Source organism: Tasmannia lanceolata, unplaced genomic scaffold (genome assembly GCF_043159265.1).
Source record: "Tasmannia lanceolata isolate RefF3 unplaced genomic scaffold, GAP_Taslan_0.1 ptg000015l, whole genome shotgun sequence".
NCBI classification, from domain to species: domain Eukaryota; kingdom Viridiplantae; phylum Streptophyta; class Magnoliopsida; order Canellales; family Winteraceae; genus Tasmannia; species Tasmannia lanceolata.
In genome coordinates this window covers 38,951,253-38,967,242 of record NW_027518692.1, presented here as the reverse complement: position 1 = coordinate 38,967,242, position 15,990 = coordinate 38,951,253, and the positions used below count along the sequence as shown (strand labels likewise).

Below are 15,990 nucleotides of genomic sequence, written 5' to 3'. Positions count from 1 at the left end.
GGGCTACTGATATTGGCACTACCAAGTTTTGACAATTGCACAAATTTAGATCGTCTTCTCTTTCTTAATTGACATTTGAGGGCTTTTTGGGAACAGTAATAACCTTTGACGACTGTTTAAATTACAAAAGACGAGATGAGTTAGCATAATTGTGAAAACAGGGCAATGCCCATATCAGTTGTCTAAATTTTATACTACAGTAATGCTAGACTCACAAGCGCCCTTGCAAAATATGGGTAAAAGGGTGCCCCCATGGGTCAATATCCATTTATGGGTACAGGTTCTTTCCACAGAAGTATCTGCTTGTGATTTGTTAGGAAATTTCGTGAAAAGCCATTTGGCGTGTAACTTTTGCATGAGAGAACCACCACCTCGATGAAATTTATGAATAAGACAAAATTCTGAAAAAAAAAAAAGAGCATTTGTGGCTGTTCTCTCATACAATAGTCAGTAGCGAAATGGCTTTCCGTGAAATTGGCTAGCAAATCCCAAGCAGCATAGATTGATACAAACTATCACTGCCATCAGAAGGGGAAAAACCATGACATTATTTCATTGCAACTTGCAATATATAATGCAACACTCAAAGCCCTTGCGCAATGCCCCAACATCATCTGACAACTTCCTCTATTGAAGAACTCAATGGAGACAAAGGGTATTATTGCTTCAAAACCCTTAAGGTCCTGTTTGTTTTGGATTTTGAGAACCAATTGTGACCCCAAAACTTGTTATTGGACCGAAATGTACGTTTAATTCTGAGTCCAATAATCCATTTTGGAGTCAAAATCAGTTCTCAAAATTCAAAACAAATAGGGCCTAAAACGACTTAATTACCAAAAGAAGAAGAAAATATCGAAAACCATCAACTGCAAGCTACATCCAAAGAATGATATGTATGTGCTCAAATATCCGTTCATCAATTCATTTTTCAGATCGAAAAATTTAGGATTGTAACATGAAAAAACAAAAAGGCTTGGAACCTTTTGGGGAAAAATTAAAGAGGAGAGGATTAAAATGAATAAAATGATTGAACGATACCAGGTTCATACATCATGGTTGGCAGAGCTGAGCAGTATGTCTTCCTCTGTTGGATTTTCACCCATGGAGAGCTGCAAACTAGGCTTGAGTACCATTTTATTCCACTCATTTTCTACGCGGAAGAAAACCCACTGAAAGCGACGGAGAATCTCCAAGGCCGCAATGGTAAAAACAGTGAGGTAATTATGGCGGAGATGGGCCGATAACTTGTACGTCCACGTGCATCTGAGGATCAAGTTGCTTAATATTGCCCAGTAATAAACCTGTCATCCCACAAAGAGTTATTCCACAATGTGAAATTATGCCCTATGTCACAAATATAGTTCTCGGGAATTTCTCGGCAAAGGTAAAATCCCAGGATATATTAATCTCTTTCTTTTTTTTCCTGGTTTATATCGGGAAAAATGATAAAATTATATTATTTAAAAATATATAAATTTTAAGGAAAAAATAAAAATAAAAATTTTCGTGAAAATATCATGATATTATCGTGGTAAATGAAAACATCGCTATACATTTTAAATTCTCGGGATTATTTTGGGATTTTGTCGTTTTCTCAAAATATTGCGATAAAATCACTAATTTGAAATTATCGGAGATATTTGTGACATAGACTATGCCCGCAACACAGAATAATTTGCTTCGTGCAAATCTTACCCATTGCCTTCCATATAATATGTTAGAGCAGAAATGTGGGTTCTTGAACTTGAAAATTCGGGAGAAAACGCTGCCAAAAGAAAAGACATTTATTTATATCATAATGATATAATGACACATGCTTGACATGAAGCTTACTTGAACAAAAAAAAATGTGCACACCTCAAGTCCCAGTCGCGGGTCACGTCCCAGTAAAATGAATATAATGAATTTATAACACTAGAAATAAGCCAGAGAGGACGATACACATTTGTCCACATAACAGGGAAGACATGATACTTAAGAGCGGAAAGAAATATGACTGGGATTGCTGTCGAATATTTTAAAGCTGAAAATAAAGTTAGCAGGATGTTAGAAAGGACAAAAAAAAAAGTACAACTATCATCATCTAATGTTTCTAGACTCCATAAACTAGTTTAAGTCAGACGGAAAGAGCTGATCATGTAGGCAAATAATTAAAGTACGCATGTAGAGAAGAAGAATTACCAGAAGAGATGGCAAAAACCATATTTTTTGGGAAACAGTAAAAAACTTAATTCAAAAATATAAATTACAGATGGGGCAGAGGTTGCCCCACATAAAAGGATGTCCATTTTAACCCCCTTGGCCGGCGCATCATCAATTTCATATGCACTGCGGATAAGGTTGAAAAAAGAAAATTTATTTGCAATTGTAATTTGCCTACAGTGTAGAGATTAATATATCTTTCTAATACACACTTTTATGATCTAGCAAAGTTAATCAAAGCAATACAAACACACACACACACACACACACACACACATATATATATATATATAGAGAGAGAGAGAGAGAGGAAATGAAGTATGTGCAGATAAGCTATCTGTGCATGGCTCACAAACCATAGTGGGGCCCCACATTTTTTGGGGAATCCAAAGCATTCATTTGGAAGGCCCTTCCATGGATAGGGTGTGTACCAAAAATCAGCCCTATAGGATCATCCTAACCCAATCAAAGTTGGAGGGAAAAACTGTTTCTGCCCATTTTTTCCCTCCACAAATGGCAGGGTTAGGATGATCCTAAATGGCTGATTTTTGGTACACACCTTCTCCATGAAGGGCCTTCAAATGAATGCTTTGGATCCCCCAAAAAATGTGGCCCCCACTATGGTTTGTGCAGCCATGCACAGATAGCTTATCTGTGCAGCTGCACATCATTTCCTCATATATATATATATATATATATATATATATATATATATATATATATATATAGAGAGAGAGAGAGAGAGAGAGAGAGGAAATGGTTTCTGCGCTCGAGCGCAGATAAGCTTATCTGAGCTCGAGCACAGAAACAGGGTGGGGCCACATTTTGGGTGGGATCCAAAGCATTCATTTAATGGGCCCTTTCATGCGTAGGGTGTCCACCAAAAATCAGCTCCATTGGATTACCTTAGGGTGTCTATTTGTGGGGCAAAAAATGGACAGATCTGTGGACAACAGTATCTGTCCATTTTTGGCCCCACAAATGGACACCCATTGGTGATCCAATGGAGCTGATTTTTGGTAGGGCCCCCATCCATGATAGGGCCTTCCAAATGAATGGTTAGGATCACCCCCCCCCCCTGTTTCTGTGCTCGAGCGCAGAAACCCTATCTGCACTCGAGCGCAGAAACCCTTTTCTCATATATATATATATATGAGGAAAGTGTCTCTAGTCTCTCCCCTAGATAAGCTTATCTACTCATCCCTTTCAAAAAACACAGTGGGCCCACGCTGTTTGGATGATCCAAAGCATTCATTTGATAGGTCCTAACATAGATAGGGTGTGCCCAAAAAATCAGCACCAAAGGGTCATCCTAGAACTTCGTTTTGTGGTGCCTTGTGGCACCCAGAATGGACACATATAAACCTCCACGTTTATATGCGTCCATTTTGGACACGGTGTGCCCCACAAAATGAAGTTCTAGGATGACCCTTTGGTGCTGATTTTTTGGGCACACCCTATCTATGTTAGGACCTATCAAATGAATGCTTTGGATCATCCAAACAGCGTGGGCCCACTGTGTTTTTTTAAAGGGAGGAGTAGATAAGCTTATCTAGGGGAGAGACTAGAGACACTTTCCTCTATATATATATATATATATATATATATATATATATATATATATATATATATATATATATATATATATATAGAGGAAAATGATTGTGAGCTTGAAGCTCATATAGCATATATGAGCTTGAGGGCCCAAACACATGTGGGCCCACATTGTTAGGATGATCCGAAGCATTCATTTGAAAGGCCCTTACATAGATAGAGTGTGTACAAAAAATCAGCTCCATAGGATCATCCTAACCCATCCAAAAGTGGAGGGCAAAATTGACAGACACCGTTTGCCACAAATCTGCCCATTTTTGCCCTCCGCTTTTGGAGGGGTTAGGATGATCCAATAGAGCTGATTTTTGGTACACACCCTATCTATGATGGGGCTTTGCAAATGAATGGTTTGGATCACCACAAAAAATGTGGGACCCATGTGTTTGGGCCCTCAAGCTCATATAAGCTATATGAGCTTCAAGCTCACAATCATTTTCCTCAAATATATATATATATATATATATAGAGAGAGAGAGAGAGAGAGAGAGAGAGAGAGGAAATGGTTTCTGCACTCGAGCGCAGATAAGCTTATCTGAGCTCGAGTACAGAAACAGGGTGGGGCCACATTTTGGGTGGGATCCAAAACATTCATTTGATGGGCCCTTTCATGCGTAGGGTGTCCATCAAAAATCAGCTCCATTGGATCACCTTAGGGTGTCCATTTGTGGGGCAAAAAATGGATAGATTTGTGGACAGACAGTATCTGTCTATTTTTGGCCCCACAAATGGACACCCATTGGTGATCCAATGGAGCTGATTTTTGGTAGGCCCCCCAATGGCCCCACCCCCCTGTTTCTGTGCTCGAGCGCAGATAGGCTTATCTGCGGTCGAGCGCAGAAACCCACCCTTTTCTCATATATATATATACACATATGAGAAAACATTTCCTACACACTTGTGTAGGTAAGTTACCTACACACTAGCTTAAAATACAGTGGGGGCCCACATTGTTTGGGTGATCCAAACAATTCATTTGAATTGTCCTCACATAGATAGGGTGTCCACAAAAAATCAGATCCATAGGATCATCCCAACCCTACGATTTGTGGAGGTAAAATGGACGTGTATAAACCTTCACAAATTAGTCCATTTTTTGCCTCCATAGTTTGAATGGTTAGGATGATCCTATGGATCTGATTTTTTGTGGACACCCTATCTATGTAAGGATCATTCAAATGGGCCCCCACTGTATTTTAAGCTAGTGTGTAGGTAACTTACCTACACAAGTGTGTAGGAAATGCTCTCTCTCTCTCTCTCTCTCTCTCTCTCTCTCGCTCTCTCTCTCTAAATATATATATATATATATATATATATAGAGAGAGAGAGAGAGAGAGAATAGTGTTCCTGCGCAGCTGCTCAGATAGCTTATCTGAGCAGCTGCTTCAAAAACTCATGTGGCCCACATTTTTTAGGTGATCCAAAGGATTCATTTGAAAGGCCCTTCCATGGATAGGGTGTGTACCAAAAATCAGCCCTATAGGATCATCTTAGCCCAATCAAAGGTGGAGGGAAAAATGGACAGACACTGTTTCTGATCATTTTTCCCTCCACAAATGGCAGGGTTAGGATGATCCTAAAGGGCTCATTTTTGGTACACACCCTATCCATGGAAGGGCCTTCCAAATGACTGCTTTGGATCTCCCCAAAAATGTGGGGCCACATGAGTTTTTGAAGCAGCTGCTCAGATAAGCTATCTGAGCAGCTGCGCAGGAACACTTTTCTCATATATATATATATATATATATATATATAACAGTTAACAATCCATAGCAGCTATAAAGTACTCGTGAGCTGCATGGTAACTGATGAACATAAACCAAAATTCCATATGTTGACTGCATCTATAGTCTGTCAGGAATCTTAGAAAGAAAAACAATTTCAGAATACATGTAAATGAAAGAAAACTATCAGCAATTTGTTCATGACTCCCATTCCTGCTAATTTCTGTCCTACAGATGCTGCAGTGCACTATATCATTCAAATAAAAAAAAGATGCTGCAGTGCAATTGTCAAACTTCATTCCATTTATTAGTACACAAGTTTCAAAAACCTAATCAGGGGTTATTAACGGCGCGTTAAAACACTAGTGGCCAGTCAAGTCTATTCCAGTTCAAATGCAGATCCAAAAAAGTCAGTGCATGAGATCACAATGATACCGTCACTATATTAATTAAAATTAAAATATTTATAAAATAAAGAAAACAGAAAACAATGGAAGGATTGGAGGGCAACATTTTTCATATTCTCAATTTTTTATTTTTTTTTGACAAATTAATTTCTCAATTATTTTTCATGCATAAGTTCTTTTGTTTGTTGGGGTTCTTGCTTGAAAACTCCTTGATGCTCTCAAGGTGAATGCCATGCCTGATTCCAATAATTTCTGCATCCAATTTCAACAACAACAAAAAAAAAAAAAACCCCACAGAAGAAGTGGAGGGTGAGGGGACTTCTTTTCAATTTCTCAATTAAATTTTCATGCATGAGTCATTTTGGTGGGGTTCTTGCTTGAAAATTCCTTGATGCTCTCAAGGTGAATTCCCTGTCTGATTCCAATAATTGCTACATACAGTTTCAACAAAACAAAAATTAAAAAACTGCAACCACAATTTCTCATTTCGAAGGATTTTGTGTTGGGGGATTTTGCTTGAAAATCCCTTCATCGATGCTCTCATATTGAATAAGTGCCCTATTCAGAAACACTACTGATGGAGCTCCAAAAAGGCTAATCCCATGTCCTCTTCATATGAGTAACAGATAAATATCCTATCAGTTGCTGATGTGAATTGCAAATCTTTTGAGACACTAAATATAGATGCGTTCTTTTGAGCAACATAGAAATCAACAGCAATTTAGATATACCTTTTGTTAAACCTAAGACGCAAGAATACTTGTACGCCCGTACCTCAATATTCTGCCGTGCTTTATTACATTTGAAGGTGAAGCCTAGTCACTCAACTAATTGTTGATTAAGTTCCACTGCGACATCAGGACAAACCATATCCGACTCAACAACATGCTAAGTATCTTGGCATTATGTACCAATATCATCTCGAATTCTAAAAGTGAATCCAAAAGTGGGTCTCTCCTAGGCAGCACTTTTAAAGAACCTGACTTTAATATACACAAACATGTTTCCCAAACTACTCAAATATGTGCAGAAGACTGATGAAGAGGACCAAATAACTGAAATGCATAGGCTGACAGTAAGAATTACGTTCCATGGCTCTGCCTCTGAAGAACCCCACATCACCTCCAATAGTGCTGTGGGCATGGATTTAAATTTCGTTTTCGGATATATTTCGGCCGAAATACCGAAATTCGGTAAAAAATCAAAGCAAATTTCATTATTGTACCGAAATTTCGGCCGAAATTTGGTAAACAAACTTTAAAAAATCACAAATTTCCGAAATTTGGTGCTCTGGCCAAAATTTCGGGTTTGGGTGATTTCGGTTTCGGTCCCAACCGAAATCCAAAATTTCGACCGAGATTTAAAACCATAGCTGTGGGTCATGGTTAGAACCATGGTTTTAAATTTCGACCGAAATCCAAAATTTTGGACCAAAATTTCGGATTTCGGTGGAGACCGACACCGAAATCAATGAAAGCCGAAACGGTATTTTATTTCGGCCAAAATTTTGGAATTTCGGTCGAAATTTCCTTTTTTTCTGAAATTTCAACCAAAAATCTGTTTTTTTTTAATTAATTTAATATTTACCGAAATTTCGGTAATTTTGGCCAAAATTTTATATCCAATAAAATAGTAGTTTCCTTGTTTCACCGGATTTCGGCCGAAAATTTGAAATTTGACTGAAATTTTGATTTCGGTGGAGTCTGAAACCGGTACCGAAACCGAAATTTCAAACCATGGTTAGAACATCCATCCAATCAATATCTAATAGTATTGATGTAATTTTGGTCACGATAGTGTCAACAATATTCACAGCAATGCTATTCCAAAAAAAAAAAAAAAACAATATCCACAGCAGTATTAATATTAAGGCAAAGAAGTGAAAGAAATGATTGCGCAAAGTTACCATTCAGAAGGGAAGTTTTTTCCTTTGTATCCTTGTACTGACGAAGGCATTGGAATAAACGAAATATATAAGGCAAAACAAGCACTAAAGGGATTGCAATAGAGTGACTACCACAAACAGAATCAGCTTCAAACCATGCAATTGTTGCAACCTACAAAATCACAATCAAGATTACGCTATCATTAACCAAACAGAAGCCATGCATTAATATTAGGAAAAATTTAAACTGAGAGTGCAGTGGTCATTATAATAAAAAAAATGTGCAGACAGTCTAATTCTAGAAAAATAGAAATGAATGTAAATGATGATTATGAACTGCAAAAATGAGGATGAGGCAAAGCTATTTTAAGAAAATGTACAAAAACCCATGAACTAAAAGGTGGATTGGGGAAAAATAAAAGGAATGCCTTGACCAAGGTTGCCAAGGCGGGAATCGAAAGCGGGATTCGATTCGGGATTCGAAAGCGGGAATCGAAGGCTCCTGGGATGGTGGGAAGCGGGAATCGTGGGTTTGCCAGAGAGTCGACGGGGATTCGCCGGAGATTCGTCGGGGATTCGTTGGGGATTCGTCGGGGATTCGCCGGGGAATCGCTGAGAGTCGTGGAGAATTGGGATTCGCTGGGGATTCGCAGGGAATCACCTGGGAATCGGGGTTTCCCAAAATTGGGAATCGGGGTTCCCAAAATTGGGAATCGGGGTTCCCCATAATCGGGGATTCGAATCGAATCACGATTCGGATTCGCGATTCGGGGATTCGCGAATCCCCAACTCTGGGTACGAATCCTGCTTCCTTGGCCTTGACAGTCTAATTCTGCATAACAAATAAAAACTCAAAGATTGTCGTGTGAATGTGCGGCCACACAAGGTTAGATAGAATTAAAAATGAAGACATTCGTAAGAAGGTGGGGGTGGCACCAATTGAGGAGAAGATGAGAGAGCACCGCTTAAGATGGTTTGGACATATCCAACGTAGGCCTTTGGATGCTCCGGTGAGAAGAGGTGACTTGTGCCAAATTGATGGAGTAAAAAGAGGTATGGGCAGACCGAAAACAACTTGGGTAGAAACAGTGAGGAAAGACTAGATAGCTAGGAACATAATAGAGAACATGACCTTGGATAGGATAGAATGGAAGAAAATGATCCACGTAGAAGAACCCAATTAGAACCAGGATTTAAGCCGTGTAGATTCCTTTCACCTTCTTCATGAACTTCTTCTAAAGGATTCATTTAGCCAACCCCAACTAGTTTGGGACAAAGGCTTTGTTGAGTTGAGTTGAGTATCGTTGCCATTAAAAAAAAACCCAACTAGTTTGGGACAAAGGCTTAGTTGAGTTGAGGTGAGGTGAGTTGCCATTAAAAAAACACATCAATATCAACTGTCAATTTGTCCATGAAAATTTGAGAATGGTGAAATTCATACTAACTTTGTAAGTTGTCGTGATCGTGTTTCAGACATTGTTACGAAGGGCCATATTATAGATCATCGTCGGAACCTAGTATACAAGATGAAGATTATCCAAGAAACATGCTTGAAAGGGAGTTCTAGAATAGGTCAAACTCTATAGTAAGGATATTTTGATCATTGTGAGTTTTTGTGTATACATAGCAATTGTATGATGTACATTTGATGATGAAAGAATTAAAGCTGAGCTTGTGTGTATACATAGCATTTGTATGATGCACATATGATGACGATAGAATTAAGGATCCTCCATATGAAATCGCATTCCCTTTACTTTCCATTTCATTATTTCTTCTACGATAGTTTTTACACAACTAACTATATGAAAATCACTTTTTTCACAAAAATCGACCACCACAGCTTACTTCATGCAGTACCAAATCAGCAAAAATGCTAGCATCAAATGGTTTACCAAAGTATAACCACTGCATAATAACCAGAGATAAAAGGGGAAAAAACAATACATTTAATCCACAATGCAACATAATACAAAGTTAGCGCTTAATTATCAACATGATGCGGTCTGTTGTGGAAGAGAATAAGCACATGAATGACTCTGACATGTGTAACATATGATTACAAACAATGAGAGAAAGTGCAAGGAAGAAATTTTGGAAGCAATTCACAATCTTAAAATATGACGACCTGACAAAGAAAAAGATATTTGGTTTGGGGGAAGAAGGTGGAATACCATCAAGAAGTATGATGAAAGTTCATTTATACAAGAATACACAAACCCAACTTCAACAACTCAATACTGACCTGTCGGTGGACCATTCGACAGACTGAACGTTCCAAATCTGAAAACACCTGCTCAATGAGAATAATTAGAAGTTTTTTTTCCGAATAGTTTGAGAATAATTATAAGTTGGACCAAGATATTGCTTACAACCAGCACATCAGAACCACTAATAAAGCTACTGAGATACTAATACATGAACATAAAATATCATGCTGCCATAGCAATCAAGATTAATATGCTAGAGATAATATGGTTTTTGCAAACATGTAACAAATACACATCACTCTTGAGTCCTCAAGCAAAGAAGATTATGGGATTGTGAAAATTGAGTTTGACATTCGATGAAATGATAAAAAGGTCATGGAAAGGTAGAAAACTGAGGGACATTTACAATCAAGAAGATATATCATCGAAGTTTTTACAAATCACTGTTAAGGTCTTATCTAAATTGATTGTAAATGCAAAAATTGACATGGCTTACATTCAAAATTGATTATATATATATATATATATATATAGATCACTCCATAAAAATTTGGGTAGTTTCAACTGATATATAGATCACTCCATAAAAAATTAAAGCCCCTTGATTGCCATACAGAGGACTTTCCAACTGATATATAGATCACTCCATAAAAAATTGGGTAGTTTCAACAGAACTATCCTTGTCTTTTTATCGGAGGTGATTAAAACAACCTGATTATGAACAACATATTTGACTAATTGAGGACATAGATTGCCATCAACATAGCAATATGAGTGTATAGAGAATTTAGAATAAGAGAACGCATACCTTTGCCATGGAAGTTAGGATATCAGCCAAGAAGAAATCAGAAAATGTTATTGCCTGCATTCATCAAAGAACCACAAGCTAAGTTAGAATGAGCAAGGATCCATACATAGTCTAAGCAATTCAAAGTTCATTTATTATTAAACAGCATTATTATTTATCATTGAACAGCATTACTACTAAGCCTGTCGTCCATCCGTGGAATTGGAAAGAGGAACTTGATTGTAATCATGTTGATGGCTCTCCTATTGACTAATATCCTCCAACTCCCATCTTTCTTAGGAGTAAGCAAGGCTGGCAGGGAACAAAGACAAGCTTTCGTTGATAAATCTCATTTGAAGCAGCTCGTCTACTTGTCACTTTAATTCTAAATTCTCCATAGGATTAATATGGTAAGCAGGAAGGTTCAGTTAATGTGACCATGACACAAGGTCTATCGGGTGTTGCACATTTCACATGAGAGATAGCTCATTTGGGAGTTCCTTTGGGGCTACATTTGAGAACTTGAAAGTAGCTCTTTCACTTCATGAGGAACTTCTTGAGGAGGTTCAGTAGTTGGCTTAGTCATTTATTTTATCACCACAATGTAGACGATAGTGAAAAGTGTTGGCTTTTTCCTAAACTGAAACCCATCTTGGTCATACATCCAAGGTGGGTAATATAATCATGTCAGATTTAATATTTACAAATTACAACTACCATAGGAAAATAGTAACTAAAGTGTGCTGAGTTAGTGGGAGGTTGTCATGTCCACCCAAGGAATCTTGATGGAACTGGATGTAGCTAAGCAGTCAACTGCAGTCAATCAACCATAGCTTGTGAGACTATGTTCATCTTGCTACCTTCATCAATGATAAGCTTGCAAAATTTACCCCGCATCTTGACTAGATTGTGGAAGATGGGAGTACAAAGCCAATCTTCCTTGGCCTCCACCTCTAGTGTGATTGGTATTCCCCTAACCACGCAAGCAAATAAAGTGTATGCATCATCCATGAGATCATCATTGTAAACTTTAGCTATTCTTAAAAATTTGAGTGTTTGGCCGTTCACAATTTACACTCATGCGGGCCAGGAGTATCATTGGTAAATTTTATAAGGAACCTCCTCAACTGTGGCATTAACCTCATCTTTGACACGTATATCCAAATTCTTTGAAAGGAATTTATAGGCATAATGACCCTTTCCTCCACATCTAAAGCAACTAATGTCATCACAGCCTTCCTTACAGGCTGCGCAACTGGTGCTGCTTTAGACCCACTTGGCTTAGAGTTCTTGGCATTGTTGAATGCTGGTCTAGGAGGTCTCCCCATATCTAATGCACTCCTGGCAGCTTCTCCTCCTTACGAGATGAACCTCCTCATGGTGGACTGCCCCAAGTTCTTCTCAATTTCAAGGCCATCAAGAAGGCATCTTCAAGATCATAGATATACATAGTAGCCATCTCCTTGCAGATTTCAGATCTCAACCTAGTCTTAAAGTGAGAAAGGGTTTGCCTTGAAATTTCAAAAGCTCCTCACTGAATAGACAACTCATCAAACTTGTGCATATACTCATTAACGTGCAAGTTACCTTGCCAAAACATATCAAATGGCCATTGGGTTCATGATGAAAATCAGATGGTAAGTAATTACCTTTAAGATATACCTTCATCTCCTGTCGAAGGGTAACTAGTTGTTGCCCTAACGTGTGTTGTTTCCTCCCCAGATTTCTCCACCATATCAATATTGCAACCAAAATTAGGAATATCTATATGCCCCTTCTTGGTGATATCTCACACAGAATCAGTAGACTCACGCCTGTCCAACCCTATCATATCAAGAACTTCATCCTTAGGGTGATTGCGGTTATTGAAGTCCTTACTTGGGCAATCCTAGTGGTCGCTCTATAGTTTGGAGCAGTTGGCTGACTTTCTTCATGATTGGCGGAAACTTCGATGAGATCATCTTTCTGCCTGGCAAAAATCTCCAAGCTATTCAGGTGCTCCATGCCTAAGTAGAAAGTATATGTAATCATGGTTTGTGGATATGGATTCGTGTGTCCAGTTTCGACATGGATATGAGTTGTCTAAATGTGGTAAACACAATATTCAATAAAAAACAGAATGTCACACTTGACACGGTACAAAAACATGTCTACACACTCACATTAAGTCTAACACTTCCAGCAATACAAGTAGAAGTGTCCAAAGGAGTGTCGACACGTGTGGACACGCGTGTCGTGTCGGATCTGTAGGACACGTGAGTCGGCAATAAATTCGAAGCGTCGGCCAAATCATAGAATTTTTCTATCACCTAAATTTCCAGAAAAGTCCTAAATCTTCCCATGATACTCAAATCTAATTTGTCCAGATTTATCCATATCTGTGCAAACAGTCCCGAACTGTCCAAATCATCCAAATCTGTCCAAACAGTTCAGATCTGTCATCATAGTCCAGTCCTCACTTCAGTCCTAATAGTCCTCCCTATCCACCCTATTACTCACCCAAGATGCTTCGTATCCCATACAGAACATCCAAATATACCAAAACTTTAATCTATTACCCTTGATCCTCCCCTCAGCTGTGATAAAATCAGCACACCTAAGTTGTCTTCCTTAACCAGTCTTACATTGAGTGGTATCAGCACCTAGGTTTTCCCTATGACAAATCAAAGCAGAAGGGCTCACCGGGGAAGACTCACTGGTAGTAAGCGAGATTGATTACTCTTCAAACTGGTCGAGAGGATGGACTGCTTGGAGATGTGCTGAAGGGAAAGAAGAGATTTCCCTATCATAGGAAAAATTATATAGTTTAGGACATATCAAAAACAAAAGTTCGGGGTTCTGGGAATAGTGGATTAGGGCTAGATCACTTAAATAATTTGAGTGATTTAACACATGTAGGCCCTCTTTGGTTCACTTCTTAAGTGACTTAACAATAAAAGACCAATTGCCCTTACAACTAAAAGGAAAGACAAATGCCCCTTTTAGCTAAGGAATCTCTGAAAGAGGTACACTTTGGAAGATCTTGACATCATGTCTAACAAATCATCCAATTGTGAAATACGGAATCGATCCTTAACATCTATCTTGTTAATACCACAACTATACCCAGACATATGACACCATTTTTTCTTCGGTGTTAGTAATGTAGGAGCTACATAAGTACTGACGCTTTCTCGAATGAATCCCTTTGGTAGTATCTTGTCTCTCTCAATTCAGCATGCTCTGTTGGATTCATTCAATACGCTGGCAAATTAAGCAATGATAATCCTGGAGCTAGACCGAAGGCATGTTGTACGTCCCACATATGAGGTAACTCATTTGGTAACACCTTGGGTATCACATTGGAATAGTCCGACAAGATTTTCTTAGCCTTCGGAGGTATCTCTATTGATTTCTCCTCCTCTAATGTCTTGACTGCTTTGGCTACTAAGGCGAATGTTGCTCGGTTCGCCTTAGTCTATTTCTCAAACCGCTTCTTATTCAACAAGTGGACGTTTGATTCTTCTATAGACTTTAAGTCCACATTCATGGTATTCATAAGGATACGCTTACCATTACATTGGAAATGGTAGGTATTTGTTCAACCATTATTCAAGTGAAAGGGTCGATTATTTTCAAACAAGGTTTAAGGTTTCAGTTTCATATAAAATTACAAAAATGTATGGAAAGATCTACAAATGGCAGACATTTAAGATGAAAATAGAGGAAGTGCTAGAATAAGCACAGATACACACTAAAAAACTACCGCATAAGCAAAAAACACAAATAATATTTTAATAACAACCAACATCTAGTGAAGGGCGTTGTCGCACAGGTCTGATAATTCAGTACACACCACATGTCAAATGTAGCTCATATAAAGATTTATACATAATACATACAGCACATTTCAAATGTGATTTATATAAATACTCGTATAGTACATGTGTTTCAGTGGGGATGGAAACAGAAACATTTTGGCCATTTCGTGTTGGTTTCAAAGGAAATGTAAAACTATGCTTTAAGATTGCGTTTGGGTTACTAGTGTTGAATTCCAATGCACTAATCCTGATTTATACAAGCAGGATCATGCCTTCTACTCGCCAAGGTCAAGCTCTCTCGAGACAGGGAGAGATGATAGGAATCCAACACTTCAAGCTATGCAAAAGGAGCAGAAGCCTTTGCATGTTTTGAAGGCTAAATATGTGTGGTTCTTGAAGATATGGATTTTATGATTTTATGTCTGGGTGTCTCTTCCATGAAAGCCTGGAGGAACCGTAAAGAGGTGGTGTGGTCAACAGAGGCCTATGCTAAGATAATTGTGTCGTCAACGTATTGGAGATGGGTGATGGAAGGGTCACGTGGAGCCACCCCGATGCTATGAAGGAGGCCTACCTCGCTAGCAGCCCTATAAATGTAACCAAATGATTCAATAGCTGAATTACAAAGGAATGGGGGAAGAGGATCACCATGTCCAAGTCCTCTAGAAACATACAAGTGACTAAATTGGCCACTATTTAAACCAAAATGGCAAACCCAAATGAACTAGATCTACTTTTTTTTAGCGTGATCCATTATCTATGGATCGATGTGCCCATTTTATGTTTTTTGTTTTTAGTTTTTTGCATTCTCTACACTATCAATTTAGTCACTTATTTTTCATTTTTGTTTTTAGTATGACATCATTTGACCTAGATTTATGTGTGTGTACTTGTGCTTGATTTTACCATTTTCCTTTGACTATTATACTTTTTTGGCTTTTTTAATGGTAATTTTTTGGCTTTCTTCACATGTTTTTTCCGTTTTCTAACTAAAAAAATAGTTGATATTGCAAGTTTCTCGTTTTTGCTGCTTTCGTACCTTTAATTTTATTTAAATTTCTACATTAGTGTCTAAAACATCACTAATTAATTATAGTATTGTAGTAATTCTGTTTAAATCAACTCACGATCTTGTGGTATATCAATTGTGTAGTTTTGTTAGTGAATTACATACTTATGTTGTTCGTTTCATTATTTTTTTACTTGTTTCTAAACGCCAAGTAATAGATTAAAAATAGATAGACAACAGGATATGATTGACAGGCTCACCAGGAAACTAGAAACATTATAAATGACATTAAATTATCAATATGATATTTGTTAAACAAATATGCCAAAAAACCGTTGTGCATAAAATACACAAG

General features: G+C 38.0%; 1 protein-coding gene across 2 annotated transcripts in view; it reads right to left on the bottom strand.

The window, feature by feature from the left end:
- Nucleotides 1-850: 850 nt before the first annotated feature.
- Nucleotides 851-15,990, bottom strand: part of LOC143847152 (uncharacterized) — a 30,597-nt gene continuing 15,457 nt past the window's right edge. For both annotated transcript variants that reach the window (XM_077355865.1, XM_077355864.1), the window contains exons 9-14: nucleotides 10,848-10,901; nucleotides 10,075-10,122; nucleotides 7,851-8,001; nucleotides 1,858-2,023; nucleotides 1,696-1,765; nucleotides 851-1,301 (exon numbers count right to left, since the gene is read on the bottom strand). In XM_077355865.1, coding sequence (XP_077211980.1) covers nucleotides 1,044-1,301; nucleotides 1,696-1,765; nucleotides 1,858-2,023; nucleotides 7,851-8,001; nucleotides 10,075-10,122; nucleotides 10,848-10,901 — 747 coding nt within the window. In that variant the 3' untranslated portion in view covers nucleotides 851-1,043. The remainder of the gene's footprint in view (nucleotides 1,302-1,695; nucleotides 1,766-1,857; nucleotides 2,024-7,850; nucleotides 8,002-10,074; nucleotides 10,123-10,847; nucleotides 10,902-15,990) is intronic.